The 25,299-nt window shown below is 38.6% G+C and overlaps 1 protein-coding gene across 1 annotated transcript in view; it reads left to right on the top strand.

Moving 5' to 3' along the window:
• The first annotated feature begins 10,644 nt into the window (after window positions 1-10,644).
• The window catches only part of MMS22L (MMS22 like, DNA repair protein), a 103,001-nt gene continuing 88,346 nt past the window's right edge, over window positions 10,645-25,299 (top strand). Inside the window, exons 1-8 of the mRNA XM_075498413.1 lie at window positions 10,645-10,735; window positions 12,422-12,609; window positions 14,876-15,001; window positions 18,200-18,252; window positions 21,243-21,330; window positions 21,427-21,604; window positions 22,721-22,814; window positions 24,831-24,961. Of these exons, the coding sequence (XP_075354528.1) occupies window positions 12,431-12,609; window positions 14,876-15,001; window positions 18,200-18,252; window positions 21,243-21,330; window positions 21,427-21,604; window positions 22,721-22,814; window positions 24,831-24,961 (849 nt within the window). The 5' untranslated portion in view covers window positions 10,645-10,735; window positions 12,422-12,430. The remainder of the gene's footprint in view (window positions 10,736-12,421; window positions 12,610-14,875; window positions 15,002-18,199; window positions 18,253-21,242; window positions 21,331-21,426; window positions 21,605-22,720; window positions 22,815-24,830; window positions 24,962-25,299) is intronic.

The raw sequence follows: 25,299 nt of genomic DNA, 5'->3' as shown, positions 1-25,299 counted from the left end.
AAGTCATATAAACACACCTGGCAAATTATGGTACAAAACTCTCATCAGGAAACCTGAGAAATCTCTAAAAAATTTGTAATTCCTTGCAGCTTCTGTGTGTGTGTGTGTGTTTACTAAAAATACTGTAGACAGAATGAAATATAAGGCACTTTACGAAGTGGAAAATTACTCCAGTGACAGACAGACAAAGTTCCTCGCCTCTCCTCCCAGGAAGAAATTTGCCTCTGGAGATTTCAGATCTAGTCATCAGACACCATCATCACCCTCCTATCTTGTAAAACCTTTCTCTGCAGAAAGGATAGTACAACTCATATTCAGATCACAGTATGGACATCTAGAGATAGGATCATAACAGTAGCATTATTTTCACTTATCATAAAGACCTAGCCCTTTGAAGGCTAGATACCAGATACTGGGAACAAAACCCTTCCTTTTTTCTCCATGACAGACACTTCAGAATAGTTTCTTTGTACAGTCATGTTAAAGTTTACTATTACGAACTCTTCAGCTAGAATGTCTGTTTCAGCCATATTTATTTAAGTGGTTGCTGTCAAAACAAAGATTACATCATTTTACACCCATGTTTTACAAATTAGGTAGACAGGGCATCTGCAAAATGAAGGTTAAGCTCATTTACTTTGGCAAAGGCTTTGAGATCAACTGATGAAATGTGGTATCTGTATACAGTTGTCTTAATGTACTGGTTAATGGCTCATCTTCAGACAACCTGTACTGATGAGAGGAAGTGACCTCATCGCCTAAAGGCCTCAAAGGGCCTCAAGGCCTTTAGGACAAGAGGAAATGGCCTCAAGTTGCATCAGGAGAAGTTTAGATTGGATATTAGGAAAAATTTCTTTACTGAAAGGGTGGTCAAGCATTGGAACAGGCTGCCCAGAGAGGTGGTGGAGTCACCATCCCCGGAGGAGTTCAAAAAATGTGTAGACGTGGCACTTTGAGACATGATTTAGTAGGCATGGAGGTGTTGGGTTGACAGTTGGACTAGATGATCTTAGAGGTATTTTCCAACCTTAATGATTCTATGATTTCTATATACATTTTTAAAAGCATTTGTTTTTACTGGTTCCTATTAGGTTTTGGAATCCCTTTAAAGAGAAAGGTCTTCCTTTCTTCACTATTCGTTTTTCCCCAGGGGAAAAAAAACCAAAACAAAACCAACAAACCTAATAGGGAATAGTTTTATAAATATGTTTTTAGTATAGTTAACTAAAATGTAGCTCTATGACACACAGTTCGGACAACCTCATCCCACGCACTGAAATAAGTATCATGGTTGATGAAATCTAAATGGATGAAGAAAAGCTTCAGGGCTATATGATTGTGTTGTTACCAAGTTCTAAGAAACAGAGCAATGGGAAATCATAATAAAGGTGTGCAAAAGATGAACAGGGGAGTGATAATCTAAAATAAACAATAAATAAAAGGAAACTAAAGAACGCAATTAAAATTTGAAGACCACAATGCAGAACTCCTTTTAAGAATGGTAGTTTGAAAAATTTCCCTTGTAAATCTAGAAATACACTACAGTTATAAAAAGATGTTTTGTGTAAAAGATGTTTCTTGGGCAGTATACTAAATGACCCCTTCCACAGACTGTTCCTGTTTCATTTGAAAAATCAGCTCTTCGCCCACCTCCTTTCAGGAATCTCACTAGAGAGATGCTCAACAGAACTTCTTTTCATTGACCATTGGAAACATTTGTTAATCTCCACACTTGTTCATACCAACTTATTTTTATATATTTGCTCAGGTCCTAGAGTATCTAGGAGCCTCCTGGAGACTTTAAATGAGAGTAAGATGTCACTGCTGTGCTTTAATGACATACTAAATGAGAAAACCTGCAGTAAAATTCATACGGTCCAAAGAGATTTGAACTTTAGATTCTGCAAAAAGTAGGAAGATTTCCTTTTCTATTACACAGTTGAGGAGATACAAGGATGAACTGAGTTCCTGAAATCATACAGATAAGCTACGTGGACTGAGAAACTGAATTTGAGCCATTGCCTTTGTATCCCTTGTGCTAATGACATCTCTGTTTTCTAAGTTGCTAAATGAGGACCTGAGATACACAGGGCACTTTTTTCTTCCATTATATAAATATTACTATAAAATTCGGGGGGGGGTAATCAACAGATTTTTTAATTCCAAATCTTTGAAGTCATGCTAAGTATCCAATAGTCATCCAAAATTTTCTTTTTGGCAGGTTACACTGAGGCAAAGAGCACAAAGCACTGAGAAAATGACAAGGGAATATTACTGAGATGAGACAAAGAACAGACAAAATAGTATACTTTTGGAAAACACAGATGAAGTTTATCAGAGATACACTTTCTTGAATGATTATTGTAGTTCTAAAATTACACTGGTTAAAGCTAGCTAATTTGCTTTTTAGACACCTGTTTGAAAATGTGGTTTACACTCAAGAGTGCCTCTGTGTGATCCCCACATTCATATCCACACAGATCATTGGTATGCTTTCTAATATCAACGATCTAATATTTTCTAGATATTCTGCTTTTAAAAATTCTGCGCCAAAAAGTTTGTGATACGGTTTAGCCAGAGGTTCCTGCTAAGCTTCATATTGGATTGCAGAGTTGTGCCTTCCACTGCCCCAAGTATCTCTTGACATTTGATGCCACCAACACACAGTACACCAAAATGCTGATAGCCAGAAACCCATCCTCCAACATCTAGAACATGTATGTATCACATCATCTTAAAAGCACTGGTTCTTTCCAGGACTGTGCATCATCTTTTCCCCCTCACTCTTTGAACAAACTCCTCCTTGACGTTGCCTAGTCTCTATAGTCTTCTCCCAGCCTGACCTTGATTCTAAACCCTGCACACATTTATGCTCAAGAGCTCATAGCTCTTAGAGTCCTACTTATTTCAGTCACATTTCTATGTCCCTCCTTGTCCAGCAACCCTTCATGGATCTCCTTGCCAATCCCTGTGCCAGCAAGCTGCATTGCCTTTCAACATCCTGACCCCTCTTTGTACCGTGGTGCCCCCACCACAGCTCTATGATGTCTTTTTCACAGAAATTTTTTGCTCCACCACAGCCACTCTCAGCCAAAGCTATTCCTTCTGTCAAAAACACACTCAGTCTACAGCTGGACCCTTCAGCCGTACCTACAGAGTCTGTATTACCACTGTGTACCACACACCAGAATCAAGTTATGTATCCACGAGCCAAAAAGCTTTCAACACAATTGTTATCGGACCTAGAGTCTTTTTGATGAAGTATTACATAGGAGAAGCAAAGATAATAAATAAAGAGCACTGAACAGAAATATTCTGAGGACAAGTTCTGCTTCCTTGTATTCGGCCCCTTTCTTCTTCGGTTTCCTACTGCCCTAACCTGTCAACTTCTCAGGATCCAGATGGAATTCTATTGCAAAGAAGTGTTAGGAGTTGAAAAGTCTGTCTGTGTTACTAGGAATTAAAAGGGTAGCAGTTAAAATTATTAACTTCACACGTTATTTGTATTGCTATTGTTATGATTATTCATTGTATTAAGACAGAGCCTAAAAGCGCTCTGTTTTCACCAGAGACCTTGCAATCTAAACATAAAGAGACAAGAAATGGGATACTGCAAAAAAACAATGAAAAAAAGATAGTGTGATAGGAAGAGATCTCAAGGACATCAGCAGTCTAACTGTTGTCAACTCATGTAGCAACATAACAAGAGTTTTAAGGAGGGATGCTTTGGGAATAGTAAAAGCCTCCTGAGCTTCAAATTAAGCATGGGGAAAAGTTTAAAAAGAATGGCTGAAAAATTAGCAAGTGAGTAATGAAAGCTGGAGTTTAATGAGGATACGAAGTAGCTCCTAGCATGAGAGTAGGTACAGAAAGTATGTATAGGTGATGAGACTGAAGAGAAGCCAGTTGCAAGCAGCAAGATGCTTTCGTGCAGATTGAGTATTCTTACTACTACTTTTTCTGGCCTACTATGGATACCAACAAGAACTGCAAAGTTTTACGGCTTTACATTTTACAGAAGATTGAGTATGTGAACTCATATATGCTATTTCTAGTTTGACTTTGCAAAAAAAGCCCAAGCTGAGTTTATAGCATGAATATTTATCTCTATTCTACTTTATATAATATATACATAGGTTTATATATATGTTGGAATTCTTAATATCGAGGCAATTATATGGAATTTTACTGACTAGAATGCGTATGATCTACTTGTGAAATATTTCCTGGAAAGCACTAGTGAATGTAAATGCATTTGAGATTTCTAGCAGATATTCTGATTACTGTTATTCCATTGGCATATATCTTTCAGTGGAGAAACAGATAAATTTGGAATTCAAAATATTATCAATAACTCTCTTTCCACTCTCAATATTTGTTTCTTTTGGTTTACCTTATTCTTTGTCAATCAAGTTAAAATAATGACTCAAAAGGGAGATACCCTGGCATATGTATCCATTATTCCTTCTACAATGTAGTACTCCCACTGGTTTTCATGGGAATTATGCATATGAAAGGACTGCATTATTAGGCTAGATTAAGAGAAGACATTTGGAAATACTTAACTCATCATACCACTTCAGAACCTAATATTTATAATGGTACTTGAGCCTGGAGCAATATAAATAAAAGCATAAAATACTACTCCTGGAAATATATTATGGTTGGATTTTTCTTAACTTTTTATTGCTTTTTGACATAAGAACAATACAGAAATATGAATGAGATCACTCCAAAAAATTTGCAATATTCCTGAACTCGGGAAGTTACAAGCCAGGAAGAGGAACAGTAAAAGGATTACATTCCAAATATATGAAATACATTCTTGCGTAATCACATAAAGGTCCTTAAAATTTTCTTTGGTAGCCACTATGTCTTCATGACCAGATTATATTAACCCTGATCCCCTGGAAACGTCACAAGTCATCTTTAATTCTTCAGACACATGACTCTTCCATTCCACTGGCTTTGGAAATGTTCTCCTCAGATGCCATGACAACGCAAGGATAGTATGAACTCTGTCCCTCTGACCTAGGAATGATAGTGGGCCCTTCCTTTCTCAGAGCTAAAAATGTATTGAGCTCCACTTTAACAGACTGGGCAGACAACAATTTGCTCTTTCCCAGATACATAGCTCAGATGTAGAATGAATCTGCTAGGCTAGTTAGAATGGGCTAACTTTCAAACCTTTTTTTTTTTTTTTTTAACTAAAACATACTGTTCATCTTTGCTGCAGTTAACCCTGGACCTTATTTTCTGGTTGCCACTCACACCATTGCCACTTTCACGAAATAGTTTTCTCACCTGACTGTTGTAGTGCCTCAAACTCAGACTGTACAATCTGGCTGGCGTTATGTGGAAAAGTTCAGATTTTAACAACTTCTGGCCATGCAAGCTACTTTACAACGGGGGCACAGGCTAAAATTTTGACTCTCTGTTAGTGCTTCCTGAAACAATCCTCTCGGGACTGAACACTTCAGATATTCTTTTCAGTATGATGGCTCACATCTGGACATCACAGGCACTTACCGTGAGAGTTAAGGCTATTGGATGGTATGTCCATGAAGACTCCTGCTAGGAGCATAAACCTTTGAATTAAAAACCTATTCAAACACGTTGCATCTTTTCAAACACGTTGCATCTTTTCATATTGTACTAGATGGTATCCTGGATTAACAGACGTCATTGCACCCGCAATGTACAAGTCACGTTGTTAAGATTTTCTTAAGAAAACAACAGAAGTGACAAAATACCTTTCATTAAATGAAAATGTAGAACTTATATCGCAGTTGGAATATCATGCCTTAGTCTGGAGCAGTGCATTTCAAGAAAGAAGAAACAGCGAGAAGCCAGAGGAGACCAACCAGAATTAATGATTTGAAGTACAAGGAAAAAAATAAGCATTTTTTTTTCTATAAAGAAGAAACCAATGAATTGGGATTGGTTAAGAGAAGAACACAATGAAAACATGACTAAGAATCTCAAATATGTAAAGAGGAAAATAAATTCCCTGTAACCACTGTGCAAAAAGTAATAGGTTCAAGTAATTTACTTTCGACAAGTTAAGTTTAAGATCAGAAAGCAGGAAAAACTTTCTAATGGGAAGACTAGTGAAATGTTGGAATAGGTTACTTGGGTAAGTAATCATAACAAATCTTTACGAAGACAGGTAAGTGTTCATTTAAAAAGACAAATTTTATTGATCCTGGCTTTGAAGGAAGAGTGAGGGGGTGGGCATGACACCTCCTTGGAGTACTTTTCAACTGTATAATTCTACGCTGACGTGACCAAAGAAATGTAGCTATGTAGCGATAGTCATACCGTATTACAGTACCACTTGCTGTGGGATCTTGACTTGGAATGAAAGTCATATTCTGCAAAAGACTCAATCAATTTCTTCATGTAGACAATCACTTGGGTTCTGATACAATCTTCTAGCTATGGATCACCTAGCAATATTGATCTAATCTGCAGCTTCTTTATTCACCAGTTTAATGATAATTACTTTCAGGACTGGATTATACATAAACATAATGTCTAATCCAGTCACAGTATATAGCACTTTGTTTGCTAAGAGCAATGACTTAGTAACTTGTCCCATGGCCTTAAGGCCAGACAACACTAGCAACAGCTGCTAATAACACCAAATTCCAGATGTAGTCTTTGATGAAAATTTTTTAAAGGAGTTAGCTTTAAAATATTTTGCTTCAAAAATCTAGATGTAGTCAAAATTCTGAATCCCATATCTGTACTTGACTATCATGTTGGGATCTTTAGAGGTTTTTTTTAAATTTAAGCCTAAAACTTATGTTGGTAGACCATCTTTAATAATTAGAATCGCAATCCTGTAAACACTGCACAAGAATATGCTTATTTCAGAGTAGTCTTTGGAGAGTTAACACAAAATAAGTAAATAACCTTCTCTAGTCAGGTATTTTGTTTCCAGTAAAAATTTATGATTGTTCTAATGTGAGAACTCAGTGCCAGTCTGACTAGCGACTAAGTATGCAAAAAGTAACATTTTCCAACCTCATTTCAATATTCTTGGGTTTTATTCTGTCATAAGCAGCACACAGAAGTAGGAAAATTACAAAACCATGCATATACCCTACATTTAAATCACCTGATGTAACACCAGGTAAATGATTGAAGGAAAAAAGAACAGACCTGCATTATGATTCACGTTTTGGTTGGTGAGAACTAAACTTAGAAAAATAAGATGTTTTCCAGAATGTGTATACAGCAAAGACCATGACAGCTGAAATAGGTACAACAGCAATATAGCAAGCATCAGGTGTTCTCAAAGTTTCCACACATAACAAAGTAGCACCCATCCAAAACATCCTAATTTGACAAAGTTACAAACGCCGGTGCTTCAGACAAAATCCTTTCAAATACATTTAATCTCTCCTACTGATGATTGCTCTCTGATGGTGTGTACATTATTGCCCTTCTCACAACCTATAAAAAGAGGCACAAAACGCAACTCCACCTCCACCCTCCGACCAGTAAAGTTGCCCAAAGCTCGGCTCCAAAGTGGAATGAGCCCCCGGTTTGCCCCCGTGGGCTGTCCGCAGCATACTCACCATGGCGGGCTAGTTCTGAAGACTTTCTTCCCCTCCCCCTGCACCTACGCACAATGAGGGAGAATGGAGAGCAGTTTCAGCATTAAATTTGAACTTCCCTGCTTTTGTTAGCATGAGTCACCACCTTAACATTATCTCAACTGTAGACTTTTATCTGTGAATATCTAAGCCCTGTCTTGTGGAAAACTAATTACTGAGCCACTGAGAGGCTTCATAATGTCCTGCATTTAAGTCCTGAACATCATACATAATGCATAGGAAGCAGTCTCTGCACTCTGATTACAGAACACTGTCATTAAGAGAGCAAATTAAAGATGTGAATAATTCACTGGCTGAGCTTATTGTCAGTGCTGCATTGTGAAATTAGAATTTCTAATAAGTACTGCAATTTTTTTAACCCAATTAACACAGAGAACATCTTGAGTCTGATTAGTACAATAAAAATTATTACCTTATTCTTTTGCTTCACAACAGCCAAATTAAATACTGTACTTAATTATGCAGCATTCATCGCTTATGTGCTAGAAATAATAATAATAAAAAAAAAATCTCACTATCGCTTTAATAAGACTTCCAATATTTGGAGTGCAACCGAAAAATAGAGCATATGAATCTCCAGCACAATTTCTTATCGCAAAGTTACTGGCTTTTTTTTTTTAAAGACTTTGAAAATCGGTTTTAATATCAGCAGTCGACCATGATGTCACTGCTGAAGTCTTCTCTCGAAACAAAAATGTATTTGAAAAAAACCCCACAAAACGACTCTTCCGAACAAGCTCTGAATATATATTGTGAATTAACTTTCTCTGGGTTGATGTGAAGACAGAAAAAAAACATTACCACTTACTGACTTGAAACCGAATACACAAATACAGAAATATAGAAATATATACATGTAAATATATATATATATAGGTTGTTTCAGAAAAGATGCTCAGGAAATATACTATGAAAAAGCAGGAGCTGGATCAGCTCTCTTACCTCAGTTCCCTCTTGGCACGGGATAGATAACATCCTTTCATCCTAGAAAGGAGGAAAGTCCAATTCAACATCCAGCGTGTTGATTTTCCCCCACACGGCGCCTGCTGCCATGTTAAATAAAGAAAATGATCACTGAGGATGCAGCTTTTGTCTCCAAATACTTTAATACTGCCTTTTAGTGTCAAGGACCCCAGGAACCTTAGCACATCTGGCAGCAGACACCACTGGCTGCAGCTGCTGCAATGGGATTTTTCCTCAACCCTATTTCATTTCCAGCTCCTTTTTCTTCCCTATCCTGGGGAAGTTTAATCACCGAGCATGGGTGGGGAAAAAAAAAGAAAAAAAAGAAAGAAAGGTGACATTGCAATCACGAGCTTTCTTGGTTTTGTCCTAGAGACAGGGACTGCAGCAACCACCTTGCATCTTTGTCTAGTTATTTTAGCATGTGCGTGCAAGAGGGGAGGAAAAAAAAAAAAAGGCTGAAAATTATTCAGGCATAATGCAATAGACATAAAGAGAGACAAAAAGACAGAGAGGAAGAGAAAGAGAGGGGAAGAGAAAGAGGGAGAGAGAGGGAGGGAGAGAGGAAACAGAAAGACTAAGAGAGGGAGAGGGGGCTGTCAGTGCAGATAAATCTGCATATGGAAATCAGGGTTATCCTGGGTACAGTTTTATTTAACCATGATGTACTGTTTTTTTAATTAGACAGGAATTTAAAGAAGGAAATGAGGGATTCTTACAGACACAGGAGCAAACGAAGCATTTTTAATCACAGGAGAGTTTTCACAGCAAGCTGTAGCAGCAACAGCAAAACTTTTTACAGCAACTTTGTTAGAAACAAAAGTTTCATGCACTGCTGCTAATTTACATCCAAAAAAAAGGCAAAACTGGAAGAGCATTTTGAAATGAAATCAAACCAAAGCAATCCAAATACTATAATAATTATTGAAAAGACCCAGAAACCACTAGGTGCACAGTAAGCTATTTAAGCTAAATTATGCCAGGCACAGGTTTTAGGACTTTCTCCCTGGCCCCTCTTCAGTGGTGACTGTCATACCCAATGAAGGTGCTTCAGTAAATGGGAAGAGCAATAGCCAGCTTGAATTTCAAATGTATTAAACACCACTTCCCATGCTGGATGCAAATTGCTCATGTCTTGAGATGGCAGCAGTACCTGACAGACGTGGGAATGTTGGATCAGGGTCTGTAAGGCATCAGAAAAGACCAGGCCCTCTTGCCCATGGCTGTGAGGGTCCATAGGGATGGGTGAACCGAGGTGAAGGAGGAACATGAGGTTCAGGTACAGGCTAGACGAGAAGAAAACTAAACAAAGGTAGTGGACAGTTGAAATACAGGAAGATTGGGAAGCAGCAGTCTGATTTGGGGCACTTACTAGCAGTGGCAAGATGGTGGCAGTCAGGTGAGAAGTGGCCATCAGGTGAGAAGTGGCCAGATGCAAGTTGTGGTGGCTGGCCAGGCAAGGGACCCACTGAGAGGGGCTGCCATGAAACCCCACCGAAATCTTAAGAAGTGGGCGAGTAAGAAGCACACTGGGAACTGACAGGGGCTGGGAGATGTAGCCACAGCATGGGGGAGAAGACGAAGGGGGTCGGGGAGCAAGGGACATGAGGGAAGGCGGGAGGGAGGCAGGAGTTCACGCCGAGGGAAGCACGGCGGGGCCTGCGGGCACGCCGGGGACCGCGCGTGCCTGGAGGGGCCCTCCAGAGGGCGGGCAGAGGCCCAGCGGGCAGCGAAGTCACGCACTGCCAGGACGCGGGCCAGCAGCGGCCCCGCAGCGGCGAGGCCGACCGACCGACGGACCGACCGACGGACCGACCGACTGCCGGCCGCAGGGAGCCGCCTCGCGGGTGGCGGCTGGGGGCGCGCGCGACGCTTCGCCCTGAGGCGGGTGGGCGGGCGGGGGAGCGGAGGGGCGGGCACGGCGAGGGGCGGGCGGCAGTGAGGAAGGCAGCGGGTGAGCTCTCTTCCTCCCTCCTTCCCTCCCTCCCTCGCGGGGCGGAGGAGAGCCGGGCGGCGGGGGAAGGAGGAGCGGCCGGCGGCCAACCGGTGCCGCGGCGCTTGCGCAGTGCTGGGGTGACGGTGCCGCGCGGGACGTACGGAAAAGTGTCCGGGCGCGGAAGGGGAGCGGCGCTCCCGCCAGCGCGCAGGTACCGCGCCGCCCTTCCTACCCGCTCCCACGTCCCGTCCCGTCCCGTCTCGGTGCTGGCTCGCCGCGGTCTAGCGGGGCTGATGCACCTCCCCCGGCTCGGCCCAGGCCTGGTCTGGCCCGGCCCGGCCCGGCGCGGCGGGGAAGCGCCTCTGGGGAGAGGGGAGCGGCGCTGGGCCGCGGATGTTACGGGTGGGCGTCGTGTTCGTGGCAAGTCCCCGGCGGGTGTGCTGCCCGGTAGCCGCTTCCCGGCGCCCGGCAGGCTGCTGGGGTGCTGCTCCCGGCGGCTGCGTAGCCGGTTTGCAGCTCCTGCCCGTGGATTGCAACCACCTGGGAAGTTGTTGTCCCGCGCGGCTGGCTAAGGCTGCGGTGCTTAAAGTCAGTAATTGGTTCCGCTGGGTCAGGGACGTGATAGACGAGTACAGAACTGACGTGAGTTGCCGCCATGAAGAGCTGCCCTTTTTGTACTTTTTTCCCCCAGTGTCTTCTATCTTGTGGGGCGATTTTGATACCCTAAATTGAACAGACTTTCCTTAGAAACTCTTCTTCTGATTTAGGGCATTCCCTTTAGCTGCTTATTTCTGCCTTGCCAGTTGTGCTAACGTGCCTATACATAGGGTCCTGCTGTAAACTGGAGCACTGAAGTCACCCTTTCACTTCTGCTGCACAGCCGACTGCACCGCAGGAGTGTGAATGAATGGGTGAAAGTAGGCCAGAAACTTTTCTTTTTTTTTCCTTGAGCTCATTTTTCAGTCAAGCCTCTGTATTACCAACCTCTAGTCATGGTGTAAACTGGCTTCTGCAGCTGTGGTGTAAACTGGTTTCTGCAAGAACAGTATCAAAAACTGCCTGCAATGAAATTGAAAACTTAATTTAGAGTTAATAGTTTTAGTTATATTGTTTGCATGTTATTGTAAAACTCTGTGGCACCTGTTGCCTAGATCTACTCTTTCAGCATGTTGTATAAAATACTAATTCACTAGTATTAAGTACACAGTGAACTTCATTTGGACATGATCTTCCTTCTGCTTTTTCTTCTGTTTCTCTTTTTTTCAGATTCCTGGGAAGTCAGACTTTTTTAATAGAAACTTTCAACTTGACCTATGTCAGAATTGTCTTCTGAGCTTTAAAACTTTAGCATTTCAGGCTTCCATAATTATCACGTGGGGTGTATTTACTGCTTCTTAGAGAACCTGAGCTGTAATATTGCCTTAAAGTCGTGGGCAACTGGGAGCCTGTAATGCATGATGTATTTTCGTAGTGTAGCTACTCTGGTTGCAAAATGAGGTGTTGCTGAAAGTAGCTCGCCCGTGCCTTGTAAGGCATTCTTGCCTCATATTTTACCCTGTGCTAGTCTAACCTCATGAGTAGTCAATTTAGAGAGCTAAACCAGAAGAAAATGAACCTATTTTGGTTTTTGTAGGGTTAGCTTTTCACTGATGTGATTCCCTGAACAGGTTGTGATGGAGGAAGATGAAGTCGCACAAAGCAGTGGAATTGTGTGGCAGGGCATGAGACCACGGTTGCCTTTCTTGGTGGTATCTCTCTGTGTTAGTTTGATGTTACAGTTAGTCAAATGTGTGTCCTCACTTGATCTGAGGGATTATGGGGAGTTGTAACAATGAGAAAATTATTTGAAGAAACACTATGAGTGTGTTTTAATTTATCTATTTATTTTCTGGATCAGGTGGAAACAATGGACGATGACTTTGTGGCTTCCTCCACACCCCCATTTCTCACTGAAAGCTTGGAGATGGCAATGCAAGTGGAGAATGAGAACTCAAAGCCGCCTTGTTTTTCCTGTGCTTTTGACAACCAAAATGGAGGGAGAAGCTTCTCTGCAGAGTCTTATTTAGCAAGCGGATCTCTTAAGAGGTATGGGGGTTTTTTGAGTTCCAAATATAATACCTTTCTAAGATGTTCTTTCCACTGGTGTTTTGTGCCTCTAAATGCTGACAGGGTTTCCAGATCAGTTTGTTTTTCAGCTCTTATGATCCTGAGATCAATCTGGTGGTATACCAAAGCAGGAAGGGCAATTGCGTTGATACTCTGCTTTGAACAGTGTTCTAGGTCCAGTTCCTAGCTTTGTGAACTTACTTTAAGATATTGTAAAGGACTTCTTACAGGCCTGTTAGTATGCTTCAAAACCGGCCTGTTGGGCAACAGCATCCAAGATGCCTTAAATTTCTGAAGGGGTTGCAGCACTGCTCTTTCCAGTCATATGCTCCATTCGATGCTGGCCCTTTCTCTCTTTTCCATGTAATAGAAACAAAACTGCTCTGCCCAGCTTCCCCACATTGCTGAGACTGTCCTTTGTAGCTTTAAGACCATTTTTCTCAAAGCTCTACCTTTGCATGCATTCTGGATTTAAGGTTCAGAAGTCACATGCATAACAAGTAAGTATTTGCCATGAGATTCTAAAATGTTACTTTGGTTTAGTTAGTATCTTCCTTACTGTCTGTGATCCAGCTTAGTTTTCTGTGCCGTTTGCTGATCCTGCAGGGGTTGTCTTGTTTTTTCCTACAAAAGCATAATCTTTCCGTCTGTCTGACCTTCCGAGTGCTTTCTTTATACCTTTGAACTTGAATACTTACTGTGGGTTTCTCCTGCCAAGCCTCATATTTTGTGTTGTTACTTTGGGGGTTTTTTAACCTTCATTTCCACAGCCTTTTCTGTAAAGCCTTAAAGGGGGTTCTGCTGCACATCCCCCATTCCCTACCTTATTTATCGTATTTTTTTTATTGGATCAGAGCACATTCATTCAAATTGATGTCAAGCAGAGGATTGAGAGAGCCTGTGTCTGCATGAACATATCTGTAGTGGATTCCACACTGACAAAGAAGCATTTCATGACAGTAACAATTTCATGTGAAAATTCACTCAGGAGCTTGTATGTATACAGGTTTCCCAGATCACTACAGTCATGATAATACTGTTTTACTGTTGTTTATTCACCTTGTCTACTTGGATTGTAAATTCTTCGAAAAGCCTGCATGTGAGGGACTCCTCTATCTTCATTATCTAGAATAGGAGTAACTGGATTTAATTGCTAAAGGCTTCAAAACAGACCAATGTTTAGACAGTTACCAAGTGAACTACAGGTGTTGTGGGAGATTGAGCTGATTATTCAGCAGATGCTCTTTTTGCTTCTGAGAACTGAACTGGTAATAGTGCATAGTTCAAAAAGAATATGCATTTGGTGTGTAATTTAATGAAAACCAAGTGCTTGCCCAGTACCTTTTTATTTTTAAAACCAGAAATATTTCTTGCATCTTAGTGAACTCAGCTTCATCTACGCTGAAGTATTCTGTGGAATTCAGTGGGAAAATTCCGAAATAATTTGTTTTCATATCATCGTTGTTGTTGTTGTTATACAGCTTGCTGTGATTTTTTTTTTTGAAAGCACATTAGTGAAATATTTTTATATTTGCACAATTAGTAATGTTTTAACAATCTATACAGATGTCTGATTTTCTCCACTTTGAGTAAAATGGTAATTCTGATTTTGTTTTTTTTTTCTTTAGCCAGGGCAAAGGGTAGTCATGGCCTAGTGTTAATTTAAGTTATAATAATGAAGTCACATTTTGTGACCCTCATCAGTTCACCTCCCTAAAAGTGTGCTTTTATTAATGTGCTTTTATCGACATGTTCTATATGAATATCATTAAATGTATATAAAGGAGCAAATGTATGTTCTAGCATTAGTTATTAGGCATGTAGTGTCCATTGAGACAGATTCCAAACATACACTTACAGTGGAACATGTTATCTAATGTAGCAGCTTCTTCTGTTAAGGACAGCCTGTCTGTTATGTCTCAGCCCCTTTGGAAGGATGAAGATGCTTCAAGGTGGTAGCTTATTAATTTTTATTTGTTTCTAAAATATACTGTGCCCTGTGACTATTATCATGTTTTTATGCTCTTGAAGCTAGGAGTTGTCATATTTTATGTACTATATATTATATGGCTATAAAAGGTATAACAGCCTGTCATTTGAGAGCACTGCTTCACCTTCCTATCTATAGTGTACATGTTGCTGATGTATTGATAAAATACCAGTGATACATAAGCCATCTGTAGATATTGTATTCTGTAGGTTTATTACTGGGGAATGTGTGAATATTGTTGGCTCTATTTTACAGGGTTCTGCTGAGACTAGATCCTTCTCCAAATGACTATGAAGAAGATGTAGTGGAAATGTTTGGCTTTCAGTGGGTTACTGAAATGGCATTAGTTGAATCCTGTGGACTTCTCTTTGGATTACTTAGGTATGATAATGTTAGTGTATTTTACAATTAATCCACTCCTGTAATTATACCCACCTTAAGGATGTAACAAACTTTTCAAGTTTTTGATAGTAAAATCATAAAAGACTGTGGGCTATGCAATGCATCCAAAAAGATTATGCTGTCTGTTTTAACACTCCAGTAAGTGATGGATAAGACACAGACAGAATTACGAGAAGTAAATTTTGTGTCACAGATTTTTAATATTATGGGACTTAATAAGTTTCTAAGCAGTGTGGTGCATATCTTAGCCATCACCAGATAAAAAATGATAAGTATAGTTATTCTAAGTATAGTACAGTGTTGGGACTAATTTAGAAGGCTCTAGCTTCAGAATATATGAATAAACTATATAAGATTTCCTTGAATGAGATTGTGCTACTCATATAATTAAAGTTGTCTTTTGAAGATTTTAAGTCCTTTTTTTGTGCATAAAGAAAAGTGGAGGTTAAAAATCAAATACTGTAAATGCTGGATGCAGCACTTTCTTCAATTGTTTGGATTAGGATAGCTTCAGCAATCTCTTCAGATACAGTTACTCAGTGTTTGACTAATTCAATGTAGATGTTTAATCTGGTCAATGCAAATACACAGATCACCGATAATCCTCTTTGCTACTGATAATCCTCAGAATATACAGCACATACAGAGAGTGGATGGGAGAGGAGCTTTTGTATGATTCCACAAATATATGTGACACATTCCATCATTCCTTTGATTGTAGTGGATTCTTCCATCCTTTTAGGGTGTGACCAAGGGCATGATGTGAAACATCATTAATAGGGTCTGGCTTATTGAAACATGATGGCATAGATGACAGGATGTATGTTAAAACCAGTATTATTTAGATTTGCTTGTTTGATGCAAGCTTTGACTTCATTGTGATTTAAAAAAATCTGATAATGAAGGAGATCAGAGGATAACTTAGTTAAAAGAAACACTGTATCCCTTTCAGCATTTACTCTGATCTGTTTGTTAACTGTTTATTAACATAAAATCACTGGGCAGTGAGTCAGCGATGTAGTTGATCTCTTGAATTAAATAAATTTTTTTTCCGTAATGTGAACTGTTCTGTAATTGTAGTAGAGGTGAACATAAGGCATAATATATTTTATTGTGGTTTTTAAGTTATTCAAGCTATACATGTTTTAAAACATACTGGACTGGTAGGAATAATGGATTTCAGCTAACTCTTGGCTATGAGAGTTTGGTTGCTAAGCTGTCTTTTGGTGTGACAAGTCCCTCTGCAAAGATATTCTCTCTTTTAGTTCATTTGTTCAGTCATAAAATGGAACACTTTCCTTTATAGACCAGTTGGCAACTGAAAGTAGGAGAACTCTTTTTTTCCATTGTAGAAATCATATGTGTTAAGTACAAGTTATAATGATTCTTGAGGACAAGGTGGCTGTAAATAGTTCAGTTTATAAAGTACAGATAAGATCTATGTTTAAATGCATGCTGACAGAAACCTAGTCTTTTTTAATGTGTCTGTAAATATTAAAGATTGTTATTTAATATTTTTAAATATTGTAATAATAATATACAGCAGAACTGCAAGTTAAAAACATTAATTGCACAGTAAAAAGCATTCTTACCTGTTTTTTTTTATGTGATTGAAGATGTGTGAGTCAGAGCTGTGTAACCATTCAAGTGGGTATATTAAGACAATATATCTTTGATTAATAAACAGAAGTACCAGTTTAACTGTCAGAATATTTATTTACAAATCAAATTATTTAATGATTAACAACCATGAGAATCAATCTTTGAGGTACAAATGCAAATTGAAATTAAAATGACTTATTTAACTGATGATATCTTTGTTATGCTTCTCATGCCCAGTTTGTGCTTTTATTTTATCAGCCTACTGTATTCTGTCTTTTGTCAATTCAGTAGAGAGTCTTCCCCTCCCCCGTCATTTGGGGAGTCTTCCCCCCCACCTCCCCATTGGCTCCTTTCTAACATTCTCTCTCTGACCTTCAGCCTCAACAGCACTCTTTCATAAAGTCCTCCTGCTTTAGACTTCCTTTGTTTCTACATGGTTGAAATACTTGAAAAATTCATGCAGAAATTCAGCTTTGATTTCAAAACAAACAAAAAAACCTCCACAACCCACCTAAATGGCTGAAGGTAATCTTGGGTAGCTGACATGATTTTATCCAAGGAAGGAAGAGCTAAGGGAGATAACTTTAATATGTCCCTGCCCTTTAATATGCAGGTTACAACCTGGGGTTTTGGTTCCTTGTGGGCAATTCCTAGTTTTCAATTTTTTTTTTTTTTCATAAGAACATTTAATCTGGGTTGGATCCAAGTATCCTGTTTTTGAATCATTCCGTAGTTGCTGCTTTGACTGTATAAGAAATGAGGCAGAGAGCTCCTTCCTCAATTTATGCAGCATTTTCTTTCAAAAGTCTGTCTTACACAGTTGCGCTTTTCACGTATTCAGTTTAGTACTGTGTTATCTCTGTGGAGACCATACTTGAGACCACTTGAAAATAACAGTTGTTGCAGAGTATGGCTGAGTACTTACCTATGTTACAGCTTTTTTTAATTTTCATTTGCAGTGGCAGTTAGCAGCTTCTTTAAAAATGCGCCCTCTCCCCTCCAAAACTGAACTGAGTTTTAACTTTTCTAGAAACACTTTTTCCTTTTACTCTACTATATTTGCTGCTGTTTATCTTTTGTGCTCAAGTTAAGCAGCACATCACCCTAAGCGGGAAGCAGGAAAAGCTGCTGATAGAATTTACTAGTGTTCATTCACAAGTGAATTAATTTAGGGTATACTGAGCATATGCCATGAGGACTAACATTCAACTATGAAGTTGAGTTATGCTTATGGAAAGAACACTTACAGGGAATGGCTTTCAGGGTTTTTGTGTGTGTGGTTGTTTTTTTTCTCCCCCGATATTTAGCTAGTTTTGTACTGTATAAATACAGTAACCTGTATTTAGTGTTTTAAAAACAAGCAAAAATTCTATCCATCGTCATCCCTTCACACTTGGATGTGTCTGCTACCTTCCACTAATACTCTTTCCTAAGTTACATTTCGGTAAGCTTTTTCAGAAATATAAAGCAAGGAACACCTCTCACCTCTCTCTGTTCTATTTAGACCTTACTAAAATGTAGTTAAACAGCTTTTACCTATATAAATACCATAAACCTTTGTATTCCTTTAATTAGGCAACAGATATACAGACTGGAAAACCTAGTACAAATGAGTTCGTCTGATTTTGGTAAGTTTAACACATTTAATTTGACATTGGGATAGGTACCTGACTACCTTTTCATTATAGAAGTGTATTATCACAGATTGCACTTGTGCTTTGGCTGTTGACCAAGGGCTCATGGAGTGTGCCACAGAACAGCCATATAAACAGCATAACCCTGCACTAAGAGTACAAATATAGGCAACCAAGTGATGTAAGGTAGTGTGAAAATAGGTAGTGGAAATGTTGTGAGTCAGTTTGGAACCAGATCTGCGTGTGTAGTAGGTGTACGGGGCAATTCTGACCTTAGTGACCTTAGTGGGGAATTTCGCATTAATTTGACTTGAGCTAAGGTGTCACCCCTAAGGTAGAATTTGGCAAAACTATTAAGGTGTTTAATTAAAAATTGAAAGTTGCATCAAAACTCCCAATAACTATTTCAGTTACAAAGGTAGTGGGTTGGGACTTTTTTCAGTGTTCTCTTAGCTTCCATTTAAACAAGTTAGTGATATTTGCTTAGTTTAGAGTTATTTACAAACTTAATTTATCTTTGCAGCAGGATCAATAAAATGGGATCACTACAAAATGCTTTGTTTCAATTAAATACTAAGGCATGAGAAGCAGTATGTTTCTGAAGGATTATTGCAGCCTTGGGCTTATTTTAAGTTTGAAGGCTGAATTACTTAGCAAGTTGAGAAGTTCAGTAATTACTCAGAAATAAACTGTCTGTGGTATCTTCTCATTACAGATAAATTGTTAGTGTTCTAAGAGTACAAGTTAATATTTTTACACATCATTATTTTTATTTTGGTTTGATATTGTCATGCTCTGCCATTTAAATCATTGGTATGAAATTATTATCAAGCTTCTTTCATATGCTTTTGTTGATTGTATCTTAAAAGTCTAATTTTGCTGACATTTAATACATAAGTGGAAATAGCCTTATTTTAAATTACATTTGAACTTTTATATGGTAGCTGGACACCAAGAAACTGTAGTTCTTTTTCCCTTAAATTTAAGCATCTGCTTGGTTCTCTTCTCTGTATCCTGTTCTTTCTGTTCTCAAATAAGCTAGGAAAATAAAAAAACTGTTGAATTTTATGCTTTGCACCAGGCTTTCTCTGTGACTTAGAGCAAGCCACTGATACATCTGTGACTCAGTTCCCCCTTGATACAAGCAGGCTAGTAGTACAGGAGTGTTGTGAGGATTAAAATATTTACAATGATCAGGCAGTGTGATGTTAGGTATTATTGATGTCTTAGATAAATGCACTATTGCCACTGTTTAAAACACCAGTTTAGTTTTAGCTCCGTAAATCTTTGCTGTGCACATGTGTTTATACAGGTATCAATATTGTACATTTCATTTAATTTCCTGTCAGTCTTAATGAGCTTTGGAGACTTGGTACTGAGAACTGTGTAATATGGAAGCCATATAAAATCTTTTCTTATGCTCTGTGTTGTTTTGCCCTTTTTTTTTTTTTAAATGCCTGATCTGTTCTTGACACTCTGCTGTTCCTATTTTGTTCCACTTACTTCATTGATCAATGATTTATGGCAGTATGCAAAAGATTTTGTAGTGAAATACTGTAACACAAAATTTTGGTTAAACAGAACTTCCAAGAACTTAGGATAAAATATTTGTAATTGCTACAAAGCAGCAGTAATATCTATAAATAATTCCTTTAGAACAGAGTGATTTGAGCCTCTAAACCTATGGTTCATTACCATAGCAGATCCTATGGCTTCTTATGTGGTGGGGGTAGGCTCTACAGTGGAATATTATGGTACTTGTACCGGTTGATTTGCTTCACTTGGTGAGTGTTGTTGCTCAAAAGATGTTGAGATAGGCTTATATGCACAAAGCTTTATTTGTGGGGTCTGTAAGAAGTGGCATATGTGAACTTCAAGGTTACCTGGAGGGGACAGGGGAAACAAAGAGGAGAGAGAGAGCAAGAAAAGGAAAAGGAAGACTCCCCAGTGGCCAGGTGGGGAGAGGAGCAAAGGCAACTGCCTTTCCCTGGACGTGCAGTCCAGTGCAGTAGATGACAGAGTTTTTGCCATGCATCTCCTCTAGCGCAATACGCTTTCACTGGGGCCTGCTCAAACTCCTCATTTGCTGTTCCCGTTTATGATGCTCTTAACAATGATTGGCATGTGCTTAATCAGGTACAAGTGTTGCAGGCTGACTCGTTGCTAAGCATTTGTGTATACATATTATTGGGCAGTAGTTATTGGGTATTTAAATGACTGTATCTGCTTTGTTATGCACTAAGTTTCATCTTTAATGTAAGCTGAAAGCTACAAGGCAAGGTGTGGGAATAAATAAGGAGCGATTCTCACACCAGTGGCAATAGCTTCCAATGAATGTCTGCTGTAACGATGGTGTTTGAGCTTGCAGGTGCAAGATAAGGAGGGTAACACCATGAGAACAACAGTTTCAGAGAGCAAAAGAAAAGGAGACACATAGCCACAGTAACTGGCTGAAAGGATACAGAGCTGCAAAGTGAAAGGCAGGCTACAAGATTGTGAATGGATGGGTCTTAGCATGACACATCTTAAGGCACTGTGCAACGATGTGATGCTTCCTAGGAACAGAAGTTACAAAGCATGTTTGTAGTCCACCTGCTTAAGTCCCCCAAGAGAAAAGGATGCTGAGAAATTGCTTCACACGTCTTTTCTGAAGGTGTCTTGGAAGCAGACAGGGAGCAGGGCAGTAGGGCTGAATGATTTCTTCTAGCACTAATTGCTTGCCTCTGCCACCTTTCCGGAGGGACTGGATGCCTTCTTTTCCCTCTGTATCTGGATATGCGCCTGAGATGATAAAATAAAGAATGGATCCCTCTGGCATGATGACATTTAGAAGTGAGTGTTTGTCACCAGCCACCTCCCAAGTTGTCCCCAGAAAAGAGGGTGGATTTCCAGTGGTCTGGTTTAATTGCTGTGGAGAATGCATATGTTACATGAGTCACAGTGTGGGTACATCTGCTTTAAGCTATTGGTCTCTGTTACTTCAGGTCAAGCTGCGAACTTGCACTGTGAAGCAGAGAGCATCAGGCATCAATGTATTGAGTTTTTGCATTATGTGAAAGTTTTCATCTTCAGGTGAGACTTGCACACAGTTTACTAACTTCTGTACTGAGCTTTGTGGGGCTGCTTTTTATCCATTTTCTGATTGTGTCTCTGTGTATGTGTGTTCAGGTATCTGGAACCCCCTAAAGTGGAAAATGATGGAATGCTCCATCCATATGAAGAACTAGAAGCACAGTTACCATCAATGTTGGTGGAAGAGCTTCATGCTTTGACCATGCACATTGGTCACCTTTGTGAACTCCCTAGTAGTGTCCTGGCAGCATTTACTATTCAACATCAGGCAAAGGTTGATGTCTTTTAGAATTTTTTTGTGTGTGTGTAACAGTATGTATTCAACTTGATAAATTTTGGCTGAATAAGAATTAATCTTTCTTCAGGCTGAAATTGAAGTTACACTTTGTATTTTGTTTTTTGTTTTTTTTTTCCCTTTATTAACTAAGTACCATCCCATACTTGGCAAACACAACTAATGAGCTCTGGATTTTCTGTTGTTGTTCTTATTTATCTATTTATTTTTATGTTTTATAGCTTTTAGAATTCTTCCTGCACTATACAAATGATAATAACAATCACAGGTAGATAAGTAGGCCTGAAATAGCATAGCATGATTAATAAATTCCTTGGTGTTTGTCCTTACTAATGGTTAAAATTTCCAAGCTTCCCAGTAGGAGGGGCACTTTTTAAAAATACATTCTGAAATCTGACTCAAAATAGGAAAAGATCATGCATATAAAGAAGAAAAGTGCAGATGTGGAAGTAGGCACTGCAACATTAAACACTAGTGAAATATACCATTAAGATTTGTGCATACATATAATAACTAATGCTTTCAAATCTTTTAGAAAGAAAAAAGGAATTTCAGTCTTAGGTTGTATAAACTAGTATCTGGAGAGGAATGATCCACTGAGAAGCAGCATTTTGAATGTTTTTGTTTGTTTAGCTTGTCAGTAGGACCACGGTTGAGCTGATAAAAGAAACAGTAATTTCAAGCTATCTTTAAGGAAGAGAATATTGAAATTTTGGAATTACTTTAAGAGCACTCTTTACTTTAGCAATTTATGTGCTACCTAATACTTTTCTGGAAAGGATAGGATAACTAAGGGTGTTGTAATCTGTCAAGCTTGAATCCAGACATTGTGTTTAAATTGCAGTTTAGATCAGATTAAAGACTTCACAAACATCTTCTACAGACAGAATTGTCATGAAGAGTTTTTGTTTGTTTTTCTGTTTTTTTTTCTTTAACTGAATAGCATGTTTGTATGTTACAGTGTATTTGATCATAGATATCCATAATGTTCACTGCAGGCAAAATGTACGCCCATCTTCACGTGTCTTAGTACAGTATCCAGAATTCGCTAAAGAAATGTTAAAAATAAATAAATGTCTGTATTTCTAATCAAAGGTCTTTCCCCCATCATGGCATTTACTACACCTCCACTTGGATATTAATTGGCTAGTATTGGAAGTTCTTCATGTACTAGGTGAAAAAATGATGAGTAAGTATGCAGGATTTTTCTTGAACTTATTCTTGTACATATGACTTAACCTGGATTTCTCATCTTAATTTGTCCAGAATAATTTACTACTTTGGGTAGTTTTTAAGCATAGCTAAATTTAATGGGGTAAACTCAAATATGGTGAAGGAAGGTTCTTTGTGAATCTTCATGTAGCTCAAATTAAATGAAATAGGAATTTCATTATTATCAGAAATTTCAGTATTCCTAATAGTATTAGGAATTTGTTCTATCAAAACTTGACTAAGATTACGAAGTTTGTTCTCAACTAATGCTTACAACATACTAAATATTTAATAAGAATACACTTTTTGACATTGCAAATAAAAATGCATTTGCAGAGATCCAGAATGCATGAGAGTGAACAGCAATTTGATGAAAAGAATGTAGGAGAAGTGTCTAAGGATGGACCAGAACAAAGAATCTCAGAACAGAGAATTTGTATTGTTAACTATATGTGACACTAAGAAAATATTGGGCAAAAGAAGAAGCCTCAGTCAGGGGAGCTTGTAAAAGTACAGCAAGAAAAGGGCAAGGCAATACTTTTTTTTTTTAAGTGCTAAAAGTAGATTGATAAGGGTAAGCTGTTCATAGAAGCTAGATAAAAAAGGTCATGGAATGCAATTGAAGAACCCAACTTCAAAGTAGTTCAGTCTGCTGAAGAAGGATTGTTAAAATACAGAAGAGAACTTTATTTGCTTTGTGAGAGTTTATATCTATTGTTCATGACCATGCTAGCAAAATAAATCACAAAATTGTATTTTCTTCTATAATCATCATGCCACTACAACCAAACCTCCCCCCTCGCCCTAATTATAAATTATCAATATAAGTTCCATATAGGAGTTGCAACAGTTGGAGTAATGTTGAGGTCTAGAAAGAATGCACTGTATGTTTAGCCTGGGTAACCGGTACTGAATCTGAACTCTTGGATTAGCTTTCACCTGCTCTGAGTGCTGTCACAACACAGCCTTCCTCGGATTAATGCATCTTCACTGTTTCTGCATGTCTGTGTTACTGGATAATGTGTGGGTTGGCTCTTTGTTCTATAATTCTAAGTTTCTTTTATGATCTGTTGTGGGATAAGGTGTTTTCCTTTTGGGGGGCCTTTTGGAGAAAGGATGGGAAAACTGTTGGAGGCAAATTTAATGTCCAGAATTCTATATTTATTTCTAGATAAAGTTCTGAGTAATAATGCAGTAATCCATTTTCATAAGAGAAAGCTCATGCTTTTTAACAACAGAATTTACTAATCAAGACAGTAGTATCTCTGCATATATTATCTTGTATTCTTACGTGCCTTTTAGAATTTCTTAGGTTCTCATCTCTTTCTGTAAAGTACGCTGAGTAGAAACTTCACGCTCCTAAGACCAATGGCAGGATAGTGGGTTCAGGGCTTCACCCTGCATTTCCAAGGATAAAATACAGGCTCGTTCTACATATCTTCTGTTCTACTGATGTCAAGGGAGTTGTACTGTTGAAAAGCTTGTGGGATAAGATCTTACAGCCTCTTAATTTTACCATTTTATCTGTGTTAATGTCTACAAATGCTCAAGTTGGAATATAATAATGCCAGCTTTTTACATCAACACATCCAAAGGAAAGTGTTAGACCTCTCCAGAATTGTTTGTCATCAACTTGCATATCTGCAAAACATGTCGTGATTTCAGAACATGCGCACTGGCATGTGACAAAGAGGAACTTACAGATAAATAAATCTTTATTCCACTGCAAAAACTGTGCCAATAAAAGGCTGTAAAGTGCCAAACTATTTTACTGTCAACCAGAATAACACCAGACTTCAGTGTAATAATGAAGGGACTAGCTTGAACTTACAATGGATGAACTTTCCCAAATGTGTTTGTAAATTAAAATTACATACGGCTCAACAAACCAATTCTAAAGTATATAGAATAGAAAAAAAATTTCTGTCTGTCTTGTATTCCTTTTGCAGCCAAACCCAGGACTAAATAGGTCTAATTTTCTTTTGTGTTTTAGGACAAGTCGTATATGCTAACCATTTCATAAATCTAACTGGTGAGAATTTAACCAGTATCAGTTTATTTGAAACACACTGTGGAAATCTCATATCTGATTTAATAAGCTTGTCCATCAACAAGTATATAAAGGTAACTTTTTTTCTTTATATAGAAGACGGGCAGTTAGATGCTTGTATTGGGAACCATATGAATTAGATATTGTACCAATGCATAGATGACTACTTACTGCTAAGTTTTAAATGTTATGTATGACTTTACATCTCCATGTTTTAAAGAGTGTTATTTGTTAGGAGCTCAAATTGTGTTATATTTATTCATGACCATCTGGCAGTTGAATGAGAGAGTAATACTGAAACGCACTGTGTACAGAGCAGAAGTGAGTGCCACATTTCCTAAGTTCAGTGTTCCAGGTTTAATGCCAAACATGGCACAGTCTAAAAGGTTTAGAGCTAGAGATGCAAAAAAAA

This window comes from Mycteria americana, chromosome 3 (genome assembly GCF_035582795.1).
Source record: "Mycteria americana isolate JAX WOST 10 ecotype Jacksonville Zoo and Gardens chromosome 3, USCA_MyAme_1.0, whole genome shotgun sequence".
NCBI classification, from domain to species: Eukaryota; Metazoa; Chordata; class Aves; order Ciconiiformes; family Ciconiidae; genus Mycteria; species Mycteria americana.
Note: the sequence above shows the minus strand (reverse complement) of the source record. Positions and strands in the feature narration are given on the sequence as shown.